The 25046-nt window shown below is 30.2% G+C and overlaps 1 protein-coding gene across 1 annotated transcript; it reads right to left on the bottom strand.

Annotated features, from left to right (window-relative positions):
- Positions 1-23392, bottom strand: LOC142332524 (T-complex protein 1 subunit beta-like). Its single transcript, XM_075378973.1, has 9 exons — positions 23261-23392; positions 22173-22482; positions 16952-17081; positions 10330-10532; positions 8292-8520; positions 7992-8166; positions 6443-6620; positions 5790-5993; positions 1-563 (listed from the first exon to the last, which is right to left on the bottom strand). Exons 1-9 carry the CDS (start codon positions 23261-23263, stop codon positions 391-393), a joined length of 1605 nt encoding a protein of 534 aa, XP_075235088.1. The 5' UTR covers positions 23264-23392; the 3' UTR covers positions 1-390.
- Positions 23393-25046: the final 1654 nt, after the last annotated feature.

The raw sequence follows: 25046 nt of genomic DNA, 5'->3' as shown, positions 1-25046 counted from the left end.
CAATTTTATTACGCTGAATAGTTTATTATAATAAAAAATGTATATTCTTAATTAATTATTACCAAATTATTAAAAACCATAATCATCTTTTGAATGATAATACTTATAAATTTGATGTTTTAATTTTATTAATATAATTAAATATTTAGTGAAAGTAATAAACTACACTTAATAATAATAATACAAAGTACATCTGCAGCAACATGTGCAATTATGTATATAAAATACAAAATCAGTAATGTATATATAATTAAGCAATTAATTAGTTTTAATTAGCACGGAAAAATGAAATAAATACATTGTATATTCTTAGAAGATAATTACAAAGAAAAATTTCAAATATATAATTAATAAGAAATTATTAATGTAATAATAATTATTATTATTTGTTTAACAATGACCACGATCCTGTACACGTTTACGAGGTGCAGCTTTAATAATGCTATCAACCCTAAGTATCATTTCAGCAGCTTCAGCAGCAGACAAAAGTACTTGTCTTTTAACCACAAATGATTCAGTAATTCCTAGTTCTTTCATACAACCGATCTTTCCAATATCCATATCTGTAACAACAATTAATAAATTTATATCACTGGCTGACAAGAAAAAAGCACAATTAAAGATACGACTACTGGAGATCAATTTCTTATTAATTTATAATAATGTATAAATTTCAATTCTACTAATTAAGCCACATAGTGCAGAATATTATTTTAATTTTTCATGTATGTACTTTTATGGGATCCTGTATCCTCACTCATGATTGAAATAATTCTGTTATCGAGTAATAAAAATACTAAAATAATGAAGATTGCATATGTACACAAGTGCTGCTATCTGTTACAATTTTTATAAGGCTGTCTCCCTCAAACACTGTTTGATGGTTTATCAAACTGAAATTTTGTTCACATTTATATATGTAATATTTTTATAATATATTAATTTTATGTAATCTTTATAAATTTGTAATACAGTGCACTCATGATTATCCAAATTCTGGTTAACCGAGCTAGTTACAGGAAGATAAAACATAAATATAAAGCAAGATAATCAAGGCGGGAAGCGACATTCATATGCTTCACATGCAATGTCTCCTCTCCAACTGAGTTCAGAAATCATCGGGTTCACCCATCAATCTTTGCATAGTCACAGTCACCTGTCAGTTTCAGAAATCTCTGCGGTTGCACTAAATGTGGTTGTGTTAGTGTGTTGAAGCCTGTACTTTTACTGAATTCTGTGTTGCGCTATGAGTAGAAAACTAGAGTTGTAGTTTCTCTTGAAATGAAATTTAATGCAATAAAACGGTTGGACAATGGCGAGTCAATTAAAAAGGTCACTGTTGATTTGGGAGTTGGGAAAGTGACTGTTGATGATTGGAGACATAACTGGAAAGAGATTGAAAAATTTGTAAACAAAAGTGCGAGTAGAGGCAACAGTTTGAGTCAAAATACTGAAGAAGGACAACTATGAGCAGATGTCTGAAGCACTTTTTCTGTGGTTTTCGCAGCTACGAAGGATGGGCAGTCCTGTAAGTGGGTCATTGCTTCAAGCTAAAACGCTTGAGTTCCACCAGGTCTTTAAAGACAGCGAGGAAACATTCACTGCAAGTGATGTGTGGCTGGACAGATGGAAGAAGAAATATGGTATAAGGCAGCTGAATACTAGTGGGGAGAAAGTGTCAGTTGACTCATCTACAGTTGTGGAATTTCAGTCTAAAATGGAAGAAATTTCAAGGAAAGATTAAAATCAGAAGAAATTTTTAACTCTGATGAGACTGGTCTTAACTTTTGAATGCTACCTTTAAAAACCTTAGAAGTAAAACCTTAAAAAACTGCTTGTGGATTTAAAGAAAATAGACTAAGTCACTATTCTGAGTACCTGCAACGTTTCTGGTTCTTTGAAACGAAGTCCTCTGCTTATTGGAAAATCTAAAAACCCAAGAGCCTTTAAAAATACAAAGTCAACTGACTACCAACAACGTACCGCAATCAAAGAGTGCATGAATGGATTAGTGACTAGTACTTTAATGAATTTGTTCCTGTCACTGAAGCATTTTTAAAGAAAAGTAAGCTCCCCAGGAAAGCTATTTTATTATTGGAAAATGTGCTATCTCACCTAGATGCCAAAGAATTGTGTAGTGGTGATAGTAAAGCCCCCTAATGTGACATCACTTATAAAATCTCTAGACCAGGGGTTAGTAGAAAAGAGAAATTACTGGCAAAGGCTATTCCAGACGTTGATCGCAAAATTAGATGAAGGAATGACTGTTAGGGAGGCCTTAAAGAAAGTCACCTTAAAAGATGTAGCATACTGGATTGGTTCAGCGTGGGATGAGATGAAAACCACTTCCATTCAAAAATCTTGGAAGAATTTATTTGGCTTAGAAGGACCCCCCCCCCCAAAAGTGCCAGAACAGGATAATGTAAATGAACTAGTGCAACTAGCCAATGAGCTACCTGTTGAAGATCAAATCAACAGCGAAGATATTCGTGATTGGTACAATGAAGACCAACGATAAGACAATTATTGAAGAGTGCACACCACATGATATACTGTCTCTACAGTGTTGGCATAACTGCACATCATCTAACAGCACAGAGGCTGAATCAAAAATCAATCTGACGTTTTACAAAAAAAATAATCTTACGTTTCTACATGCTTACAGGTCTGTAATTGTTTATTTTACATTTTTTCTTACAATACACTAATTCTGTATATTTTTAACTAGTTTTTTCGTTATTTTTAGCCCAACAGCATACTTAACCTCCATTTCGTTTTTTTGTATCTGAGGTGGTCTCAGTCCCAATTACCTCTGATAACTGCGAGTCTACTGTATTTCTAAATCTGAATTAATATCACAAATAGAATCTTTATTATTTACTAGATTGTCTTCCGTATCAGATAAATGTAATTTATTATTTTTGTAATTTCTATCATATTTAAGAAATCTAGTTTTAAAAGATTTATTTGTTTTTCCTATATAAATACCATACAATCATTATTTTTGTTTTGTAGATATTTTATTATATGGTTATTAGATTTGTATGTTAGTTTTGATGTTTCTTATTAAAAGTTTTAGTAATGTTTTCAATGATATTATTTAAATATAAAATACTTGATGTACATTTCTTCACTCTTTTGTGTCTTATGTATCGGTTGAAGATAGTTTATTTTTTTTATTATTTAGATAGTTGTTTATAAATATTATTAATTACAGTAGTATCATATCCATTTTCAACCTCTATATTATTTTATGATGTTTATTTCATTATTTAACTTTTTTTTGTTATTATGAGAGGTTATTTTAAAGATAACCTAAAAAGTTAACGTAAGGACCATTTCATTGTAAAAAAAATTATCCTGAAAACTTTATAAATATTTTTTTCCTCTTAAATTACAAACTATTTCTCAATAAAATCGCCACATGAATTAAGACATAGTGATAAGCCAGCTTCAATATACCCTCATCATATTCTTCTGCCACCAATTCGTTTAGCCACTGATTAACCTTTCACCACCTTTCTGAAGCCTAAAAGGTCACGAACAATGCGACCAGTAATAGCTCTTGAAACATCAGGAAAAAGAAAAGCCAGGTCGGAAATCATTGAGTAATGATCTTTTCTGATTTCATCATCAACACGTTTCAAAAAGTCCTCAGTGATTATAGGGGGTCTCCCTGAACGTTCTTCATCATACACATTAATTCTGTTATTTCTAAACCTTTCACACCATTTTTGGACGTTTCTTTCATTGAATACATTATCACTGTACACAGCAACCAACTAACTGCCTATGAATTTCAGCCAGCTTAACGTTTTGATGGTTTAAAAAACGTATGACTCCACAAATTTCACAGTCAGTGGCAATATCGATTTTCCTATTCATTTTATAACGTAATAACTCAAATGTAATCAAAGATACTAAAACGCTGCATCTTATAGACAACAATGCAGTGTGTACATTACGCATAGCCATGAACGACACAAATTCACCAAATTTAAGGAGAGAATTTTCCAGTAGTCTTTACTTTAGAGATATCCCTCGTATGTTTGTATTTGTTCTATTAATCATATCTTTATAAGTGATTTTACTATTAAAAGAATATCTTATGTATGAGATTTCTACTATCAGCAATTATGTCAGAAATATATTTACAGGAGTTTGAGAGTAAATTAGTACATGTTATTACTCATACACATAGTTTTAATAAGGACACGATATGTAGATATTCAACATACCATTGGTGTGTTGATGGTATGTTTGATGGGTTATATATAATGACAATACCAACAGAGTAAATATTTTTCTATTTGCCATTTTTTCTATTTTTTCCATTCATGAATTTTTGAAATTCTTTTTCTAATAGTGATTATTTGTTTATTACTTAAAAGTTATCCTTTTAATACTTTGGAGAGTCAAGTAATAATTCAGATGTGTAATACCTTAAATTACATTACTCATAAATTTTTTTTTCTTTTGGTGAACAACATCATAAAAAATATAGACCTATGGTGTACATCAAATGCAGTACTTAATTACAATTTCATTAACAAAATTTGGTGGAAATTTGTATACTCTATGCTATAGAGTAACATATACAACCCAGGTCAATGACCCAAATCCTATATTAGATTTTTATTTCACTATAATCAAACATCTCGAGTTCCCCCGAGGGGAGAAGATCCCACCTCGTAGCGTGTCCGGTCGCTACACCACCCCCTCCGTTCTCCTAGCCAGTAGTGGCTTTAACGGAGGACATCTTCTCGCCCTCAAACTGATTGCGCACCACAGCTTTCTGGTCAGGCTCCGCAGAGATGCCCCGAGGGACATCTGCATCGGTAAAATTCACCCCGAGATAGTTTTAGTGTTTATGCCTTCAGAAAGAAGACAACGGACACCTGCAGCTACCACGTCGCCCTCAAGAACTAAGCTAGAAGCCTAACCACGGAACGAAGACCCTGCGCCTAGCACTAACTATTAATGAGCCAATTTATTGAATATCTCAGATCCAAGCAACAACCACTATAACAAAACTTTCCCACTAAAAAGCTTAACACAGCGAAATTTAGACCTAGTTCCCTTAAAGAACCCCGCTTACTACTCGTATGAGTTTCCTAACTGACTCCGCTCCGGTCTGCCCGGGAGAGGAGAATGAACACCTACTCCCACACAGCTCCATCGCGCAGTCCTGCGTGACATTCACCATCTATCGTAAACCGCCGTCAAAACGCCACTGCATACCACTGAAGCGGCACCCAGAGACGCCTCGCCGACAATGTCGTTAGCTCACAAAATGCTCCCGTCGAAGCGCGACCGCATCCCCCGGGACAAGGATAACCAACCATGCCCGTTGGCCAGTAGAAGAATCAGCCCACCTAGCTTGTCAAGAATCAAAACCTTGGTCTTTAATGTCCCGCATACACGCCCGGAGGTAAGAAGGGCTGCCTTCTTTGAAATAAACCGCTGGCTACGCTCTGTAGCCGACTATAATCAAACAATTTAATCAGGAGATATTGTGAATTGATTGACAAATGGTAACTGTTTCTTTATTTTCAAGTCCCTTTTTCAAATCACCCTTGTCAGCTCTCTAGGAGGTTTTTTTTGGAATTTTTGACTTTCCTACGATTCTTAATGCTACGGAACTTTCTTGGTATCAAGATTGAAGTTTCTGTTATAGAACTTTTTTTTTAAATATTGAAATAAATAATTCTGTTCCTTTTCTTTAACAAATGTTCATTATTATTGTTAACTTATAAATATTGTAATTGCAACATTATTAAGTATCTTACTTAATCCATATGTTTCATTTCCTTGTGTATGTGCAGCACGCAACTCGCTTATTAATTGTGCAGAATCATAACCAGCATTATCAGCAATAATAATAGGTAACATCTGTAATGCTCTTGCGAATGCTTCCATAGCAACAGCTTCTTTGCCGGGTGTTTGGGTAGCCTCACTCTGTACAGCACAAGCCATTAACATTTCACTACAACCTGCAAAAAGTTAAAATACATTAAACAATATTAAGAAAACTTAAAGTTAGATAACATACAGAATGATTAGTTTTAAGAGGGATTGAACCAAATCTTTTAATGTAACAAACATCAAGATGTTTTAAGTTAAACGTATATAGCTTTCATCAACTGCTGTTTTTTTTTTTAATAATGTAATTCCAGCTGAAGTCGTAACAAACAGTTTTACAACATCGTTCAAAGTATAATCATAAAAAGTAACAAATGTGAAAAGCAACACCAGCCACACTCAGATAGTACTACACTAAGTGACAGCAACAAAACAGTGTATCTAAACAAACTTGGTGCTCATTTCTTACATTGACACCAATCATAAAAGCATAATATCATGTTCATATCACAAACATGCATCACTATCATAAAAGTATTTTACGAAATATATTTTCTGTTAATGTAAAAATAATGCTGACCTCCTCCATAAACAACTCTTGTTTCACGTACAGTTGCTGCTAAAACACATAAAGCATCATGCAATGATCTGTCAGCTTCATCGATGATTTGCTTAGTAGCACCACGTATTACAATACTGCAAGCTTCACCCAAAGGTACACCACCAAATCTCAACAAAGTATCTTCACCAATCATTATCTGAAAGAAAAAACCCACATACAGCATTTTAATTATATAATAGTATCTTCTGCATATTTAATATTCTGCTTAATTGATATTTTTTTTAATTTACGCATTCATATTACAAAACAGACATAATCCAAATTTTTAAAAAATTTGTTTAAGTAGGTGTATTTGAATGGATACATGTTTAAAAATGTACAAAATCTGTACATCTGAAAATCTTTAGAATCTAAAGTCATTCTTTAAATCTAAAATAAAACCTTATATGAATATTACTAATTATATTGCAGTATAGGTTCTTTTCATAAATTGAAAATTTGGATTATTGAATTTGTCACAGGGTAGAAATAAATCCTGGGTAGAAATGCCACAATATATTTGTTATTTCAGTAGTGACTAAAAATACAGGTAACTGTAATGCAATGAACTATAATACCAACAACGTCATGTTGCCAAGATCAAGCATATTGAATGAAATAGTATCATTAGTCTACCATCAAGTCATCTTCAAACACCAGGGAATCAGGTGTTTAACAATATTTCTATTCCATGATCAGCAAAAAAGTAATGAGAAGGTACAGATCATGTTGAGTCACAGATACGCATATAATAGGGATGTTCAGAAAGTTCTCGGCCTGACACAGAAATGGAGCAAGTATGACAAAATGACTTTGATATATGTTAAGAATAAGATTTTAAGGTGGCATGCTATTAAGTTTCAGATGCTTGTATATAATTGCTCATTTATGGCAATCAAACAATATAAACAAGTTTTGATATTTTCTAAAAAAATGGATAAAATTCCACTTCAGAGGATTCTTCCTCCTTCATTTTCAACAGCAAAAAAGTTGGTTGCTGAATTTAAACACTGTTGAATATTCAAGATGATGAACACGTGGGATGCTCAAAAACCACTATGAACCAACAACACAGTCATCATCATTCAATAAAGGCTTCGCCTTCTCGATTTAGCCACGTCACTCTCATCTCCACTTCTCTTTTCAAGTCATTATACAAACCAAGGCCCATCTCTTCTTTAACAATATTGATGATGGTTGCTCTCTGTCTACCTCTAGGTTTTTAACCCAAAACCTTGCCCTCAAATATATTCATCAAGAATAATGTTTTCCCTAACATTAAATTTCATTACTATTATTTATTTCTAATAATTCTAGATTTTTCTCTATTTTTTATCATACATCCATTTATAATTTTAAAAAAATTCGGCAATATTTCACAAATTCTTTAATCTATTTTTTTTAGTAATTTAAAAATGATCTAATAATTTATAAACATTATAATTAATACAGTACATATATTAATGATATTTATGCAGTAAAATTTGTTAGAAAATATAAAATAAAATGTTATCACTAAACAACATACCTCTTCAATAACATCACAATGACCTAATTTAACTTTATCTGGGAAATCAAAAGTAGAAACAATTTCACCACCAGTGACTAATGCAAGGCGTTCAATACCATCAAAATCAGCATGCTCAATAGCCATTACACCAGCATCAGCAAACAGTTGTTCAGGATAATTGTATATAAGTTGCCTACAAATGAACATTAAATAAAGTAATAATAGTAAAAAAAAAAAAAAATAATTAAATTTATCAATAAATGCAATTATATGAATATCAATGAAACTAATTACTAGTAAGAAACAACAGCAATGTACCTGTTAATAAAAACATTAGCATTATGCTTAAGAATCTTTTCCACTTTATCTTTCATCTTCTCCTTTTCAGCCACTTCTAATTCAGCAATTTTAGCCATAGAATCAACACGTACACGAGAACCAAACACCTTAATCTTATCAGTATCCATAGGTGTGTTGGCAATTAATATTTTTGCATTTTCAACACGTTTTGGCTGATGCTGACCAACTTTCTTATCCAATAAAAATCCTAAATAAAACAAAAAAGTAGAAATAAATGACCACTGTAGCATTAGCATTATCAATTATTATTTTATATTAGTAATACACAGACATCATATTTTGAAAAAATTCAAAACTTTTGTCAAAATAAATTTCAAAAACAGAGAAAATTTAATTCATATTACATGAGTATTTAATCTAACATGATATGATATCAGAGCTACTTCATAAGGACAAAATATTAAAATCATCATCATCATCAGTGTTCTACTATTAAGTAGGTCCTTACACAGCATTAGCTCGCTGTTCTTTTCTATTTTCAGCTATCCTTTTTGTATGAACATAACTTCTTTCTACCTTAATATCAAGCACTTTCCTCTTCGTTGCAAAAAGTCCCTGTCTCAGCCCCATATAATGCTATACTCCATACAAAATATTTGGCAAGTCTTTTTCTCAGATGTTTATCAAGCTACACAACAAGCAACACTTCCTATTGAAAGCTTCCATTTCCCACTGTAATTCTAGTTTTTATTTCCTTTGTGTATCTCACATCATCACAGACAATGCTTCCAAGATATTTAAAGAACTCCACCTGTTCAATCTCTCTCCTTCTAGGTTAACTAACATTCTTTTTTTTTCTTTATCAATCATCATAGATTTAGTTTTCTTATTACTGATTTTCATACCAAAGTCCTTACCCATTCTATCGAAGTTCTCCAGCAATCCTGCAAATGTCTTGATATTTTCTGCTAGCATACTATGTCATCAGCAAATCTACTCTTCCCACAAAAACATACACCCTTTCCTTTCTTGCACTTTCCTATGATCTCCTCAACGTAAATGTTAACAGGGTACAACAGATGAAAAACAACAACCCTGTCTAACACCTTTTCCAAACTTGTCTTCTTCCCTAAGTCATTTCCTACTTGATCTTTCACTTTTTGTTCAAGGTAAAGGTCAACATCTTTATTTTTTATAATGGTCACTAGTTTATCGATTCTACTCTGTCGAAAAAATTTTCAAGAGCCTACAAAAACTATATATACATCTCTTCCTTTCACAATGTACCTTTCACCAACAGTTTTCAGTAATCCAATGTATCTCATGTATCCCTTCCCTCCTGAAAAGCAAACTGTTCTTCAGCACCAGATTTAAAAAGTCTGCTGCATATCCTTCTGTTCAAAACCCTCAGAAGCACTTTAGTTGTATGAAACAACAAACTTTAGGATTCTGAATTCCTTACACTTGATTATATAAATATTTTTTCTCAATTGGTATCATCACAGTTGATAAGAAGTCTTTTTGCCATATTAATGGTAACTGGAACTGCAAAAACAGAATAGTAATTTATAAGAAAGTTTATGAACCACAAAGTTCCATTTTACCAATCCCCTTTTCCTTTCCCACTAGTTTGTTTCCTGAATTCTTCTCTCATTACTCTGTTTTGTTTTGAAGCTTATTTTTCATAGAAATCCCTCCTTTCACAGATTTCTTTTAATTTTTTATTGATTCCCAATTTTATGTTTAAAATTTCTATTCCTTTTTTACACTTCTTTATCTTTACCAAAATGTATGCTTTCAGTTTTTTTTATATAAATATAAAACATTTATTTATTTGAGAAATAAGAATATTTAAGATTTTGTCTTTAAAAATTCCTCAATTTATTCAAGGAAAAAACAACTGACATTTTTAATCCTGTAATGATTAACTTGTGGACTTTTTTTTAATCTATTTTATTAGGAACAGAATGCTGCATTAATAGCACACCAAAGTGTTAATTTTTCAATGTCATTCTATAAATATATATAAATTGTTAATAAAACTGTAAAAAATTACCATCATCCAAAAATGAATCTTCTAAAGTTCCACCTTTTTTACGTATAATTTGAATAGCTGAAAGATTACCGGATCCTTTAAGGCGAAGAACAGCATCTACTGCTAATTTTGAAAAATGTTCTTTATACTGTGATAAAATTTTTGAACTTAATGTCGTACGAGCAATATTAAGTAAATCTTCACGGAAAGTTGCTTCATCACCACTAGAAAAAAATGAACTTATTTAAAATATATTTTTATGTATAAAAAAATCATATTATTGAAATTATTAACATCTTACTTTAGCTCATTTAGATACAATTTTTTTCTGTTAATGGTGACCCTTATGCCACAATTTTTTTTCATCAGTATCACCATGAGGCACCAATAGTCAATATTTCATTGATAAAAATATATCCAAGGAGTAAATTCTGAACTGGAAATACTTTTCTCATTATAAAGTAAATTTCTTAAATATATAAGGGAAAACTGTAAAAGTACATTAAACAAATAACTACTTATAAAAAAAATCTTTTCTAATAGGAAAATTATATGAAAGCAAGCTTTAAATTTTACTTCCATAACAAAGAAACTTACATTACACTAAACCTTAATAATAATCAATTTAGAAAGTTACATAATTCAATCAACATAAACAGTATTATGAAAAAAAACATCTGTACAAAGAGAATGCAGCATATATGAAGTTAAATTTGATATCAACTAAAGGAAAAATAATTTAGACAACACTTTTTACTTCCTAATACGTTTAGCATATAACCTGTTGTAACAATTTTTAAATTAAGTGAACCTTAACCTTTATTGACCTGTGTAATTAATTCCTTTTGTGATTCTGATGTAAATTTTGACTATGTTAACTAAGGACTAAGGATAAGATTTTTAAATCTCAATAATTCAAAGATCCTTTTTTATTAAAAAATAAATTTTAATACCAATATTGTTATTTTTTTAGGTATTTTTTAACAATTGTTTCTTCGGTCATCATTACTTATAAAATTTATTGCTCATTTCCTAATAATACAACAAATATGACTCGCAGTTCAAAATATTTTGAAAATTCAACAAAACTGGTGAAAAAACTAAGATTAAATCAACAATTCATATTCTCACATTCTAGTCAGTCTTAGCTCATGTTCATTAGCAGTCTCTTAAATTAATTTATCTGAATTTCTTATTTCTATCAAAATGTAGTGAAATAATGCTTGATATTCCTAGATTCCAGAGAGCCTTACTTGAACTTGATACAAGTCTCTTCATATCAGTTCTCAGTACTCCTTTTCTTAACGTCACAAAACTTTTGTGACACTAAGAACACAGTTTTGTCACACAGTTTTTACACGTCTAACCAAATTTTATATAAAAACAAAATTAAATATGCAAACTATGCAATAAACTTTAAAGATGTAAAAAAATTCTACCAAAATACTTTATCACTCTAAATTTTGACTCCTAAATTAAGGGAGCAATGCAATGTTGGTATTGTTTGTTTTTAATTGAGAGCTGACATCAATAAGTCAAAATTTAGGTAATTAAAAAACTATTATTTTTTTCATTTCGATGCATGCAATCTATTTTACTTTTTAAGAAGAATTATTTACATCCTATTACGTTTTTTTAAATTCTATCCAGCATGAGTAACAGCTAAAAATATAGGTTTCATTACGAGGGATTTGGCCCACTGATTATTGTTTCAAATTAAGAAGAAATAGACTGCTATGATTTCATCATATAGAATCACTGACTAGTTAAAATACTGAAAGTTCATTAAAACAATTTACATCACTCATGCTTATTCCTGTATAAGCAATAAACATTATAAAATTGAAGTAATAAACAAATTAAACAAAATCACTGAAGCAGAAACTCCTTTGTAATAGTTTAATAAGGAACTAAAATATAAAATACATCTTTTGAAATTATTATTTACAAATGTAGAAATTACTGTAAAATCAGGAAGAGGAAGATCATTGGGTGATAAATGAATTTTATTAAATGAGCAATACCTAAAAAATAGTTTATCTACTTCTGATAAATGAAACAGCAAAGTAAAGAGACTTTTTTTCCAAATTTAACTTTTGGGAACTGTGTGGCTAATTTTATACAGAAAAATAATGCTTTAAAATATGACACACTGTTTAACGTTGAGCCCCATGGCTGTTAGTTATATCAGGGGCTGTCGGCACCATCTAGCAGTCTATGCATAAGTAATATGGAATGCATTTTACTTATGCTAGCCTTTCAGTTCAGCTGTTGATTTATGTGGTGTGCAAGTTAAATACTTAGTGCTATAAAATTGCTTGTGGTCCCCAGGTTTTTTCATTATTTTCGTAATGACCAATTGTGAAATTCTGGATTTGTCTCTGTCAAAAGAGACAACAATTTAATGTTAAAAACAAATTATCCGCAGACGAACTAAAATATATTTTAGAAAATGAGAGCAGTAACAGTGAATTTAGTGTTGAAAGTGAATATAAATATTTAGATGACAGTGATATCACATCATATAGTGAAAATGATGTGAAGATAAAAGAAAATCTTACTGACACTTAACCGTGCAAACTGTACACAATGAAACTGAAAATGACTTGGTAACTGAAAATGGTAACCTGGAATTAACTTGAAATTGGTAACTTGGTTGAAACTGAAAATGATTTGGTATTAAAATAGACTTGAAATTTTCAGGGTACCTTAGAACCCTGATATTACTTAGATATTTAAGTGGGCATGCACTAAGAAAGGATTTTGCAAAATTTTGATTTTAAGGGTTCAAACTGATAAAAAACTAAATTGATAAAAAAAAACATGTTTTTTTTAATAACAGCGCTATATCTGTTGGTCGTAAAAGCAACATACGCTATACCAAATATTTTACGATTCCATTGCAATGTTTCTGATATTTATGTTCGCTATAGACTAAAAAACTACTGGACTGATTTACACACGAGGAAGAAGGGAGAAAGGGAAAAATCAAAAAATGTATAAAGGAAGAGGGTAAAAAGGGAAGAAGGAAAAAATTGAAAAAAGGGGAAAATGAGGAAAAGGAAATGGAAAAAAGAAGAGGAAGGATGAAAGGGAAATGGGTGGAAAGGAAGGAGAAAGGGAAGTAAGCGGGAGAAGGAAAGGGAAACAAGAGAAAATGAAAAGGGAGAGCAAAGCAAGGCATGACCCTCTGATTTGTGACAGCAAGCGCAAGTAACCATAGAGCACGTGTGAAGTCGTGATGGGGATGCTAGATTTGGGCTTGTAATAAATTTTTTGTTTATCTTTATTGGACTTTTATATTGAACTATTTTAATTCATTCATAAAATGTATTGGTCTAACAAATATTGTTCAATTCTCTTATCTTCCTTTTTTTGTTTTCCTTTATTTAAGTTTTGGGCAACAATTCATTGTTTATCGTATAATCCTTCAGTATTTTTCCTTAAAAATTTTTATTTACAGTTTTATCAGGATTTAATGAAAATCTGAATATATGTTGAATAAATATTTTTTTATTTATAAAAAAATAAGTTTGCTATTATTAAAAAAGCATTGCGAGTGAAGCTACATCTATATTGTAGGCAAAGTCACAATGGGGTATGCTAGCAATATTCATAATAAAGTAAATTACATTACACATAAACTAACATCGATTACTTCAAAACCATTAAATCCAGTCAGCACCAAATGGTGTGTGTGGCCCTATGGAACAGGCATTCTCATTCAGGAGGCCAATGGCACTGAACACACTTATGGCTTTATGTATGATACAATGTACAAATGTTAATAAACCACCTCCTGTTTTATCCAAATTATTACTATTAAAAAAATTAAAAATCTGGTTTGTCAGATCAAGTGGCACTCAACATGTTAAGCTTTACATCTCATCCTAAAACAGAGTTATCTAGATAAATTTAAACCTAACAACAATTTTCAGGTCTAAAGAAAATTTGGTAAAATATCACTGTTACGCACCCACAATTCAATAACCATGGGTTTTGAGTTTAAAATAACACTGGTACACACATATTAAATTTTTACAGCAATTCTAAAAAAAAAAAAGGTGGCAAAGTATTGCATGACTTTTCTGGCTACGTCGGTCAAGCCATGATCACCCAAATAAAATTTAAGCATGACAAAATTCCCAAATTTTGAATAAAAAATTGTTGAATTTAGGGGTTCCTTACTCTGTGAGGAAAACTCAGGAAAAATTAATTTATAAAGACGTGATTCCTAACAAAAAAAAATTAATTTAAAAGAATTGATTAAAATTATTGAGAAAAAAGTATAACTTTTATGAAAGTAAAAAAAAATATTTTATGAAAGAAAAATTACTTCTACTAATTTTGGGTCCAAAATATAATGTAGGTGCCAATGTTACTTTAAGTGATGAAGAAAAATATGCAAAATCTTTTTAATAATAAAAATACATTAAAAGGGGCCAAACAACAAAAAACAAATATATATTTTTTTAGACATGAAGAAGAAAATAAAAAAAAAACATAAATTTTCTATAAATATTCATATAGGTTAAAGTTAACAAATTTGCTTAAGTAGAGTTTATTCTCTACATCTAGCATCTGCTTCAATTAAGGCTAAACTAAGAAAAACAAAATTTTTTAAAACATTTTTCTGTCTTTTTGGTTTTGGTTCTATAATTTAAGAAACTTGTAGACATTTCTCGATAGTTTTACAGAAGAGTATAAACTTTCAAAAAAAGATTTTGAAAAATATTTAAACTGAAGGGGGATAGAGTAAAAGATCAACAACTAAAAATTCTTAAAATATTTCAAATTTAAGAGGTGAGGATTGACTTTTTTGAAAAAAATCCTTTTTGGATAATAAAAGTTTCTCTAAAATGTCTGAAAAGAGCAAAATTGGTTTTTTTCAAAATATCCTCCACCCACTAATGAAATTTGAAAAAATTAATATGATCAATATCCCATATACAGAAATATTTGAGCTAAATTTGAAGAAAATCGGTTGGGTCAATCCTGAGATATAAAATTTGACCTTATACAACATACATATACATGGTGTTTTGGTCTAAATGAACTAGCTGGATCACAAAATGTAGACATTTGCCAAAAAACCAGGTACCCCAAGAAAGGAGTATTATTCACCAGGGAAGTAATATTTTGAAGTATGTCATACTAATTTAAACATTTGTAGAAGACAATTCACCGCATTTGTAATAAATTAATTTCATCCCTAATAATTTCATATATGCATCTTAATAAAAAAATAATTATATGATAAAATGGACTGTATCGAATTGCATCACAGAGAGGCTCTTTTAAAGTATAGTTTTTTTTCAATAGATATTGTTTACTGTGAATTATTACTAGTATACTGTATTGACTTTCTGATTTATCGGGTGTTTTGTTTTTTGTACTATTGTATTTTTATGAGTACATCTTTTATTAATTTTATTTTTTTGAAGTTACTCTTCTTTTGGCGCGTTAGCAGAAACTGATCCGTGTATTTTCAGCAAGTTTGTGCATGCCGATGTAACACACCATGAAGATTGCACAAGCCCAAGTGGATCAGTTTGCATGCACATGCATGTAGTGTCTAATTCAGTCAGTTGTTCAATGCAATTAAGTGATTAGCAAGTATTGTAAACATAACAGATACCGAGTTGTAATAAACATATATTTAAAACACGGATTTCTGAAGACGGATATTTTAAACTGTGAATACTGTTGTTCATATTCATAAAACTATTCATATTGCAGCATATATATATATATATATATATAATTTTTTGTGAAAATTGTATTATCAAGCTCTGAGGTTATATTTATGTAAGTATTATTTTTATGAGCAAAATTATATTTTTTAATGACAGAAAATAATAGCACACATCAGATAAATTCTTGATGTTGCATAAATAATTTTAAATTTACCAAAAACAAAATTTTTGAAAAAATACACTACTATAAAATAAAACTACATGTATCATATTTTTCATATCATAAGCCACTGATAAACCTTGTTCCTAATCAATCGTCATCCGAAGAATTAATGGAACTAAACTAATCAAAATAAATTCGATGAGCTTTGTTTTATATGACAACGAATACTTCAATAATTTTTAAACTGTATAAAATAAATATTACTTAATTTAATTTAAGTGTTATTTATTCAAACTTTTATTCATGGTATATAATGTCTTCTATCGATCGTTTGACTCTGTTCAAATTTGTTTGAATGTATAAAAAATTTTTTTTATTCATGCCAAAGAAATATAACTTCTTACGTGCATATATAAGTACACACAATCTTTTTTTTAACTTTAATTTTATTATATAACAGTATATTCTTACGTAAATCTTTGTAACTCATACCAGCGCTCAGTTTTTACTTTGCAGGTATTATTTCTTGTATTCTAATATTATGTGTGTTTCTATGTATTTAAAAAGAGGAAATAAAATTGAATTGAATTTAAGTAAAAGGAAGTGATTTGGGTTCTAAACCTAGAAGAAACAATATGCCTGGTTGTAATTATGCTATCTGTAAATGAAAGAAATAAATGATTTTAATAATTGTACCAACTAAAAAATACTTAGTAATATACTAGAACCTGTCTTTATAAAGGTAAAATCTACCTACGTAAACATATAAACAAACATCACTTACCTGTGATCTAATGAAGCATTCATCAAGGCATTTCGGGCAACTTCAGTAGCACGTCTCCAACCAGCAATTATGGTCTGTGGATGAATTTTTTGATCAATAAGTTTTTCGGCTTCTCGAAGAAGTTCAGCAGCTATTCAAGGGAAAAAACATATTACAGAAAAATACTCCACACACACAATTTTGTTCAATGTGAACACAACTTTTGTTACACAGCATACATCCATTCAACACAAGAGTTAATCTTGTTTTTCAACAGCAAGTCTGGAATTAACAAATGCACAAATGTTTCATTCCTAGCCTCAAAATGGGTAGATCAGTACATACACAAGATCCTTTATAAAACCCCCAAAGGAAAAAATCACAGAGTCAAATTGGATGACCTTGGAGACCGCCGCAAACTCTGTCATCATATCCATGCCAAGCAATCCAGCAGCAAGGAAAACATCATTCAACCAATCCCATGCACGGTTATGCCAGTGAGGATGCGTACAATCATGTTGCAAATGAAATTCTCTGATCCATCTTATAACCAAGGAAAGAGCTATATATACAGAATTTCCAAATAAGCAATTTCTATTACTCTTGCTTCAGCAAAAAAGAATCTGACCTCCAGATATTGACATTATACGAGTTAACTTTTTCACTAAGATGAAATACTGATTCATTACTATACACAATATGATCAAGAAAGTCGTAATTTCATGCTGCAACACTTTTATTGTGAAGATAGCATGCACAGCATAGATGGTAGGCTTCAAAGCCTTTAATAACTGTAAACTGTCCAGGATGTAAGTTGAACTGTAACTACAGGTTTAAATTTCACAACCCTGTAAAATACAAACGGCTTTCTGTTCAGGAGTCACATCTTTGCTAGTGGGACAGTCAAGTGTAAAAATAGGGAATCAATCTATGGCCATCCATGTAACTAAAACTGTCTCTTTTGGTTTGATTCAAGCCTTAAATTAACACTTCATCCGAATGTATAACTTTAAACCCTGATACTCCTTTTTAGTACACCCAATAAACAGTTACAGAAAATCCCATTATTGTGATAAACCTCATTAAGTATAATGATATTCTGTAAAAACAACAAACTCCTTTAAAACAATGTAATTAATCGGACCCATATTATGTATTTATTTCACTAAAATGAATTTCAAGCCATGTAAAGTGAAATAGTTGACATGTAGATTAAGTAAATGAAATTATCTTTTATTCACATCAGCACTTTGTGTTTTAGAATTTGTAAGTATGATTGGTACCTAAATACCATTAAAGTATAATAAATATGTACCACAAATAAGACAGAATATCAGTGAATCTTAGAGCAAAATATGTACTCAACCTTTCTGTGACTTCAAACATAGAAGTTACAGAAGTTGATTGAATTTTTATGCAGGTAATCAACCACCAAATTTCCTTTCGATTGAGAGTAATTTTAAATATAATTTTTTTACATTAATCTTGGTTTTAATTACATGAAAATGACACTATAAAATTCTGTCCAGCTCTCTTAACAGCTAGTGTTTTGTTTATGTTAAGTGGACTGTAAATAAAACAAATACCGATTTGAATTAAAAATTAATATACTGATATATTAACATGTTCATTATTTTATTTAATTTGAATTACATTGTTGAAAAAAATACATAATTTAATGCATATACATGTCTACTGTATGATGTGTAAATTTTGACAGAACGATATGAGTCTTCAAATGATCGATTGAGACTTGCTAGACAAGATGAGACTGGACAAGGAGAGACTGGCAGATTCTAATATTGAGCTGGCTTATATAGTGTAGATGGGGGCAGAGTTAATTGCCAGCAGCTGTGTCTCAACATTTTGCCCGGCACAAGTTAACACATCTTACGATAATGTAATAAGATTGAATCCAACAAGCTTGGCGACTAGGCCATATCGTATGGTTGCATGTTACGCACTAATAATTAATAAACAATAAACACATATTTAATAAAATACAAACAAATTATGTTGAAAAGAAGGAAAAACTAATATTTAACATCACATTATGCCAGACAGCAGTGCTGTCTGAACAAGTAGTGTGAACTGTACTCAACCATGAATACACAAATATCAAAAATTATAAAAGAAATTCAAATTAAAAAATTGCAATTTTATAACACCAAATCAAAATTATATATCCAAGGCCATCTGTAAAATAGTAGTGGGATACCAATTGGTCAAAACTTGGCAATAAAACATGACAGGGACATGAAGTTTAAGTTAAAAGGAGGAGAAACTATCTCAGTTTTCAATATGGAAATAAGTTTTGGTACCAGCACACAATGTTGTGTTCAAAGGTCAATGGCCACGAACTATGCTTTACCAGATATAAAATTCAGGTTTATATAAATTTATCCACAGGATAAAATTAAACTATTTTTAAAATATGCAAAATTGAACCTCAAAATGTCATTATAGAACATCAACATGATAGCAGAAAGTTAATGTGTGATGCGCAGTTGAATGAATGAGACACTGTTCATTTTCTTTTTGTTAAAAACTATAACAGAAAGCAAGAAACTTTCTGGATATCTCAAAAGGGTATGCAGTGCTCTAAATGCCAGAGAATTTCATTCTCCAGTTAGATGAAGCTCCTCCACATTTTGTCACATTCATGTGGAATTATCTTAAACATTTCCTCAGCAAAGTCTCTAGATCTTACCCCTTTGAATTTCTATTTATGGAGTTATGCAAAACAAGAGCGGTTCTTTATTCCAATAAAAAAAAGTGCACCATTTAAAAGAAGGAATCACCAGAGCTATTTTAATGTCAACCAGTTCTCTGCCTTGTATACCAAGAAGTTGAAAATCATCTTGATGTCTGCAAGGCAACTACTGGAGTTCATATCCAGATCTAATAAACAGATAAGGTTCTTGGAGAGTTTAACATATTTTAACATATACTTCATGTTTCTGTCATAATTTGTTGCAATACTACCACTGTTTGAAACTCCGTCATTATTTGACTCACATGCTATGATCAAAATATTCTAATTAAATTATTATTATAAGTAATATTACAAAATTTTTTTAAAAAGTTGCTTAATACTTTTTAGTCATACTTTAATCAAATTATCATACATTGCATTAATCAGTAGGTTAATTTGGATTTCAAAACATAACATCAATTTTGCAACTTTACACCCACACTGTTAATTTATTCCGGTAAAGGGTGATTGCAAAAGTAATGGTGGAATATTGTTTTGTCACCACCTGACCTTAGTATTAGTAATTGTGCTAAACTTCATCAATCGGCAATGTCAGAAGTATATTAAATTAAGAATGCAAGATTTGAGGACAAACATGAAAAAAAGCCATTATGAGTTAAAGAAAAGCAACATTTTTGGTAACATATTAATATAATATATGATATCTCATTTCAGAATATTATGTTAGTACCAATGATGTCATACCATCCTAACATTAAGAACTAAATCTGTAACAGAATAAATTAACTCAGTTTATCTACACGAGTAATTTTCAATAAACATAAGTCAATTTTGGAATATAATATTATAGGCTAAGAAATGTTAGTATTAATGGTTGAAGAATCTGAGGTATATGAAAAAGAAAATTATTAATAAAATGTTCTTAACTATACAATTTGTTTAATCATTTATTATTTAGCCTATCATTTAACAATATTCAATGGAAAATGTTAGTTTGAACACCACTGTAGAGAACTGTAAACAGAATTTTTTTGAATGTTTAATAAAAAAGTATTTGACACTTTCAGATACTAGAATACAATATAACACACTAAATGTTTTAAATAAAATTTTCATCATTCCACACATTTGATACAGCTAAAATCCTGCAAATGTTAAAAAATTATAAAATGGTGTAGATGAATAAGGCAAAATTCTGAAAAAAATAATGCACACATAAATGGAATAATCTACATTTCATAGCAATTTATATGACACTTGTAAATTACCTGCAAGTAGCAAAAAATTCTGACTAAAATGAGTTATTAGAAATGAAATAAGGAATTCCGATTAAAAAAAATCCAAGGTGGACAACAAACATTACACAATTACCAAAACATGATTTATGAAAGCTAATGTAGGTTGTCTTAATTCCATTACATTTTTCTACTAACTGCTTTTGATAAAGTAATAAATTCTGAAAATGTAATTTTTTACAACAGATTATTAAATTAGAATAATACTTTTTAATAAATGGGTTCTTATTGGTTATCTGCCTGCCACGTACTTATGGGTTAGGTTGCATAACGTACTGAAAACTGGTTCCAAAATTCCAGATTACCTTTCTTAAGTGAAGTATATTTTATTTATTTGTGGGAGCAAGAAACATCATTGATTACATGGTGTAAATGGGAACTGGATATGTCAGATGAAATGACCGCTGACTAGATTAACTATTTACGTGAAATATGCATGGATGTTCTCTTACAAAAGGATGATCGAAAGATTGGTATTGTTGGAAAACCATTGAATTGGACGAAATCATGTTTAAAAGGCGCAAAAATAATGCCAGGCGAATTTTGTCATAACAATGGATTTATGGCGATACATGTAAAGAAACCAAGCTTTCTCGTTTGCGTTCCCGATTGTTCATTTTCAATGTTGATGAAAGAAATTAAAAGTATGTGATGGAAGGATCAACATTGTACACAGACTTGTGAAGGGCATATATAACATATAAAATCGAAGATGCAGAATTCAAGCACTTACAAGTGAACAGCCGTCTTAACTTCATCGATCTAACTACACGCTCCATAAAATAGCAGAACAAGCAGCACAGAGGCACAGACTACCATTATATCTGGAGTCATACTTAGCGGAGTTCATGTGGAGCAAAGTGTTCATGAAAACGATGCATTTGACGTTATAATTGAGGGGATTAAGAGCATTGGCCACCTGCAAAAAACTTGTGAGGTAAGTTGCAATGAATTGTAGTAGACTAGCAAGTGGTTTGGTTAAAACATTCACTTAAACGATTGTACGTGGCAGGCAGATAACCAGTAAGTACCAATAAATGTCATTTTTAACAGATATTAGAAAACAATTTTCTTTAATTAAAATCAAAAAATTCACTGCAAGTTAATTTTTTTTAATTAATAGTTTCCGAGCTCAACGAACTTTTCTTGAAAATAAATTAATAAACATTAAAAAAAAATATCATGAAATATTAAATGAATTAAGCAAATAAATTAATAGAAATTTACAAACCCAACACAGTAACAGAAGTTGTTCCATCACCAACTTCATCATCCTGAACTCTAGAAATATCAACTAAAACCTTAGCTGCAGGATTATCCACTCCAATATTTTTTAAAATGGTTGCTCCATCATTTGTAACTTCAACCTGACCTTCATTGCGTCCTGATGAAACTAGTATTTTATCCATTCCTTTAGGCCCTAGAGTGCTTTTAACTAAATCACCAACAGCAATTGCTCCAATAAATGAAGACATACGAGCTGTTTCAGATTTCTCCTCAGCTGCTTCATTTTTTAATATTCTTACAGGATTTAATGACACCTAAAAAATAAATAAATAAAATCAGATACCTGAAATAATAATAAAGACTTATACACTGAAAACTAAATGAAACTTAATCATTCTATATACTCAAAATACAGAATAGGCATTTACAACCATCAAATACAAAAAACAGAATCTGCTACCATTCCTGGGAATGACATAAAAGATCATTCAAGACTATAATCAATCTTCTGTGACAGCGTAAATGTGCAATTTTTACTGCTAAGAAGGATATTAGATACAGATATTATATATATATATAAAATGAAAATAGCGTCATTATATTTCACACGTATTTATATCATTTCTTAAAACCGATTATAAATGAGTGTCATAACAATGACAACGGATTAACCAATTAATATTCTCTTTACTTTAACAAAATCTCAAATTTTAGAACCACCCCGAATCATAAAAAAAACGTCCTGCAGGTACATTAACTTCAAAATAAAACCGAATGAAGAAATGAACCATTTAGTACGAAATCATGAAAAATATTTATAAAAAACCATACTTACTCACTCAATAATTAACTACCTTTGATTTTTACAACTGAACCGACTATACATTCACAAAGGAAAAACAAACTAATGTTTTAAAACAAAACATGTGTACTATTACAAATTTCTAAGTTTAGTTTACAGTTACAAGCATGTGAACCATCCGGTTTATCATGTTCGTCGTAAGTGCATTAAATAAGTAATTATAATGATTAAAAGATGCATATAATTTTATTTAAAAAGGATGAATATAAAATGATTCAACTTAAGCTTACCATTCTGAAATTATTTATACAATAAACGATGTAACGATTTCAATATAACCTCACAACTCGAGAAACTCAACTCTGGTGAACGGAAAGCAGGTTATCCACCCACATAAAGCAATGACAAATACTATGCCGCTGCTATGGAAAAAGAGATAAAGTTATAAATTACTACTTCTTAAAAATATTAATTTAAAAAAAATATATAACAAAAGTAGTTAAGGTATTTTATTCTTACAAATCATTGTAAAAAAAGAATATTTACTTTGGGAAGTTATTACTAAAGTAATTTATTATAATGCCAAAAATCACATTGTTAATCTATAATTACGTCTGAAGAAATGATATAAAATATCTATGACCATATGAATTTTGTTAGTTTCAATGAACGTATTTTTTAATATATTTTTAATTTTCTAAAAATAGAATGCTCCATAAATAAAACTAAAAATGTTGCACAGCCAAACTTAATTTATATCATTCGTTTTTATAGATAGTCGACATTGCTTATGTTGATTAGAAAAGAAACATATCGGATAACCGTTGACATACTCTACGTACTTCATGTACTTAGGTATAAGCATAGTTTCCACTAGGTTGCGCGGGTGCGCGACCGCGCAATATTTTTAGAGACACTGCTATTAATATTCACAGAGAAATTTATTTTCCGCGCATCTACAATCAGCTATAGTAAATATTTAAGGTATACTGAATAACACGTTTCTTTGAGAATACGTCGTAGTATACACCGCAACTTTCTTACGGGCGTTGATAACTATTCGCAACAAAAACAGTATTCAGTTATCGGCAATTCATCACACAAAAGTTGTAATGCTTCTCAGTGATGAAGCCAGTGTTATACTCGGGAAGAAAAGTGGTCTAGCAGCAGTTCTTAAAAGAGAAATATCATGTTTAACTTAACAACAATGTGTAGTTTCATAGAGATGATTTAGTATTGGATGACACATGGAAAAATGTAACTGTATGCAGGATATATGTATAATTTTATTAGAAGTGTGTACACAATGTTTCACCGATCTGGCATCAAAAAGAGAAATTTTTGAATAATTAACTCTAGTGTTATAACATGATGTTATATCATTTAAACTATTAAATGTAGTTATGATAGTAATCAGCCTTTCATAGGATCTCAACCTTTCATCCGGAGGTACAGGGTTCGAATCCTGGTCAGACATGGTATTTTCACATGCTACAAAATTGTCATTCTCCCTAATGGTGGTCCAATGGTTCAAAGATTGGCAAGAATTTGATAATGAAATTATTATAAATTCAGTAAACAATTTTGATTTCATGAAGCAAAATATAATACAGCTTTCAAAAAAAATATTCAGAATTTATGAGAAATAAAAATGTTGATAAAGTATTAATATTCAGAATTAAGATTTACAAATCTTGAGAAAACTTAACTATGATTGTTCAAGACTTTTAGTGATACATTAACCTTTGTCCAAACTAACCCTGAATTATCTAACCTTAACTTTCTATTTAACACAGGAACTTTTCAAATATCTAGCGCAGACTGCAAATGTGAATTTTCTCCATAAAAACAAAATACCAAAACATACTTGAAAATGAACACTTGTGTGACCTTATGAAAATTATATTACATTTAGCCAATGGTCAAGAAGTAAATACAAATGAAGTTTACAAACAATGGATTTCTATGAAAGACAGACGAGAAAAAGTTTAAAAAATGTTAATCTAAAATAAAACAAGTTACTTAATTGTTTATATTTCAATATGAATACATTGTATTATATAAATAATAATAAAA

The sequence above is a fragment of the Lycorma delicatula genome, chromosome 11 (genome assembly GCF_047948215.1).
Source record: "Lycorma delicatula isolate Av1 chromosome 11, ASM4794821v1, whole genome shotgun sequence".
NCBI lineage: Eukaryota > Metazoa > Arthropoda > Insecta > Hemiptera > Fulgoridae > Lycorma > Lycorma delicatula.
Note: the sequence above shows the minus strand (reverse complement) of the source record. Positions and strands in the feature narration are given on the sequence as shown.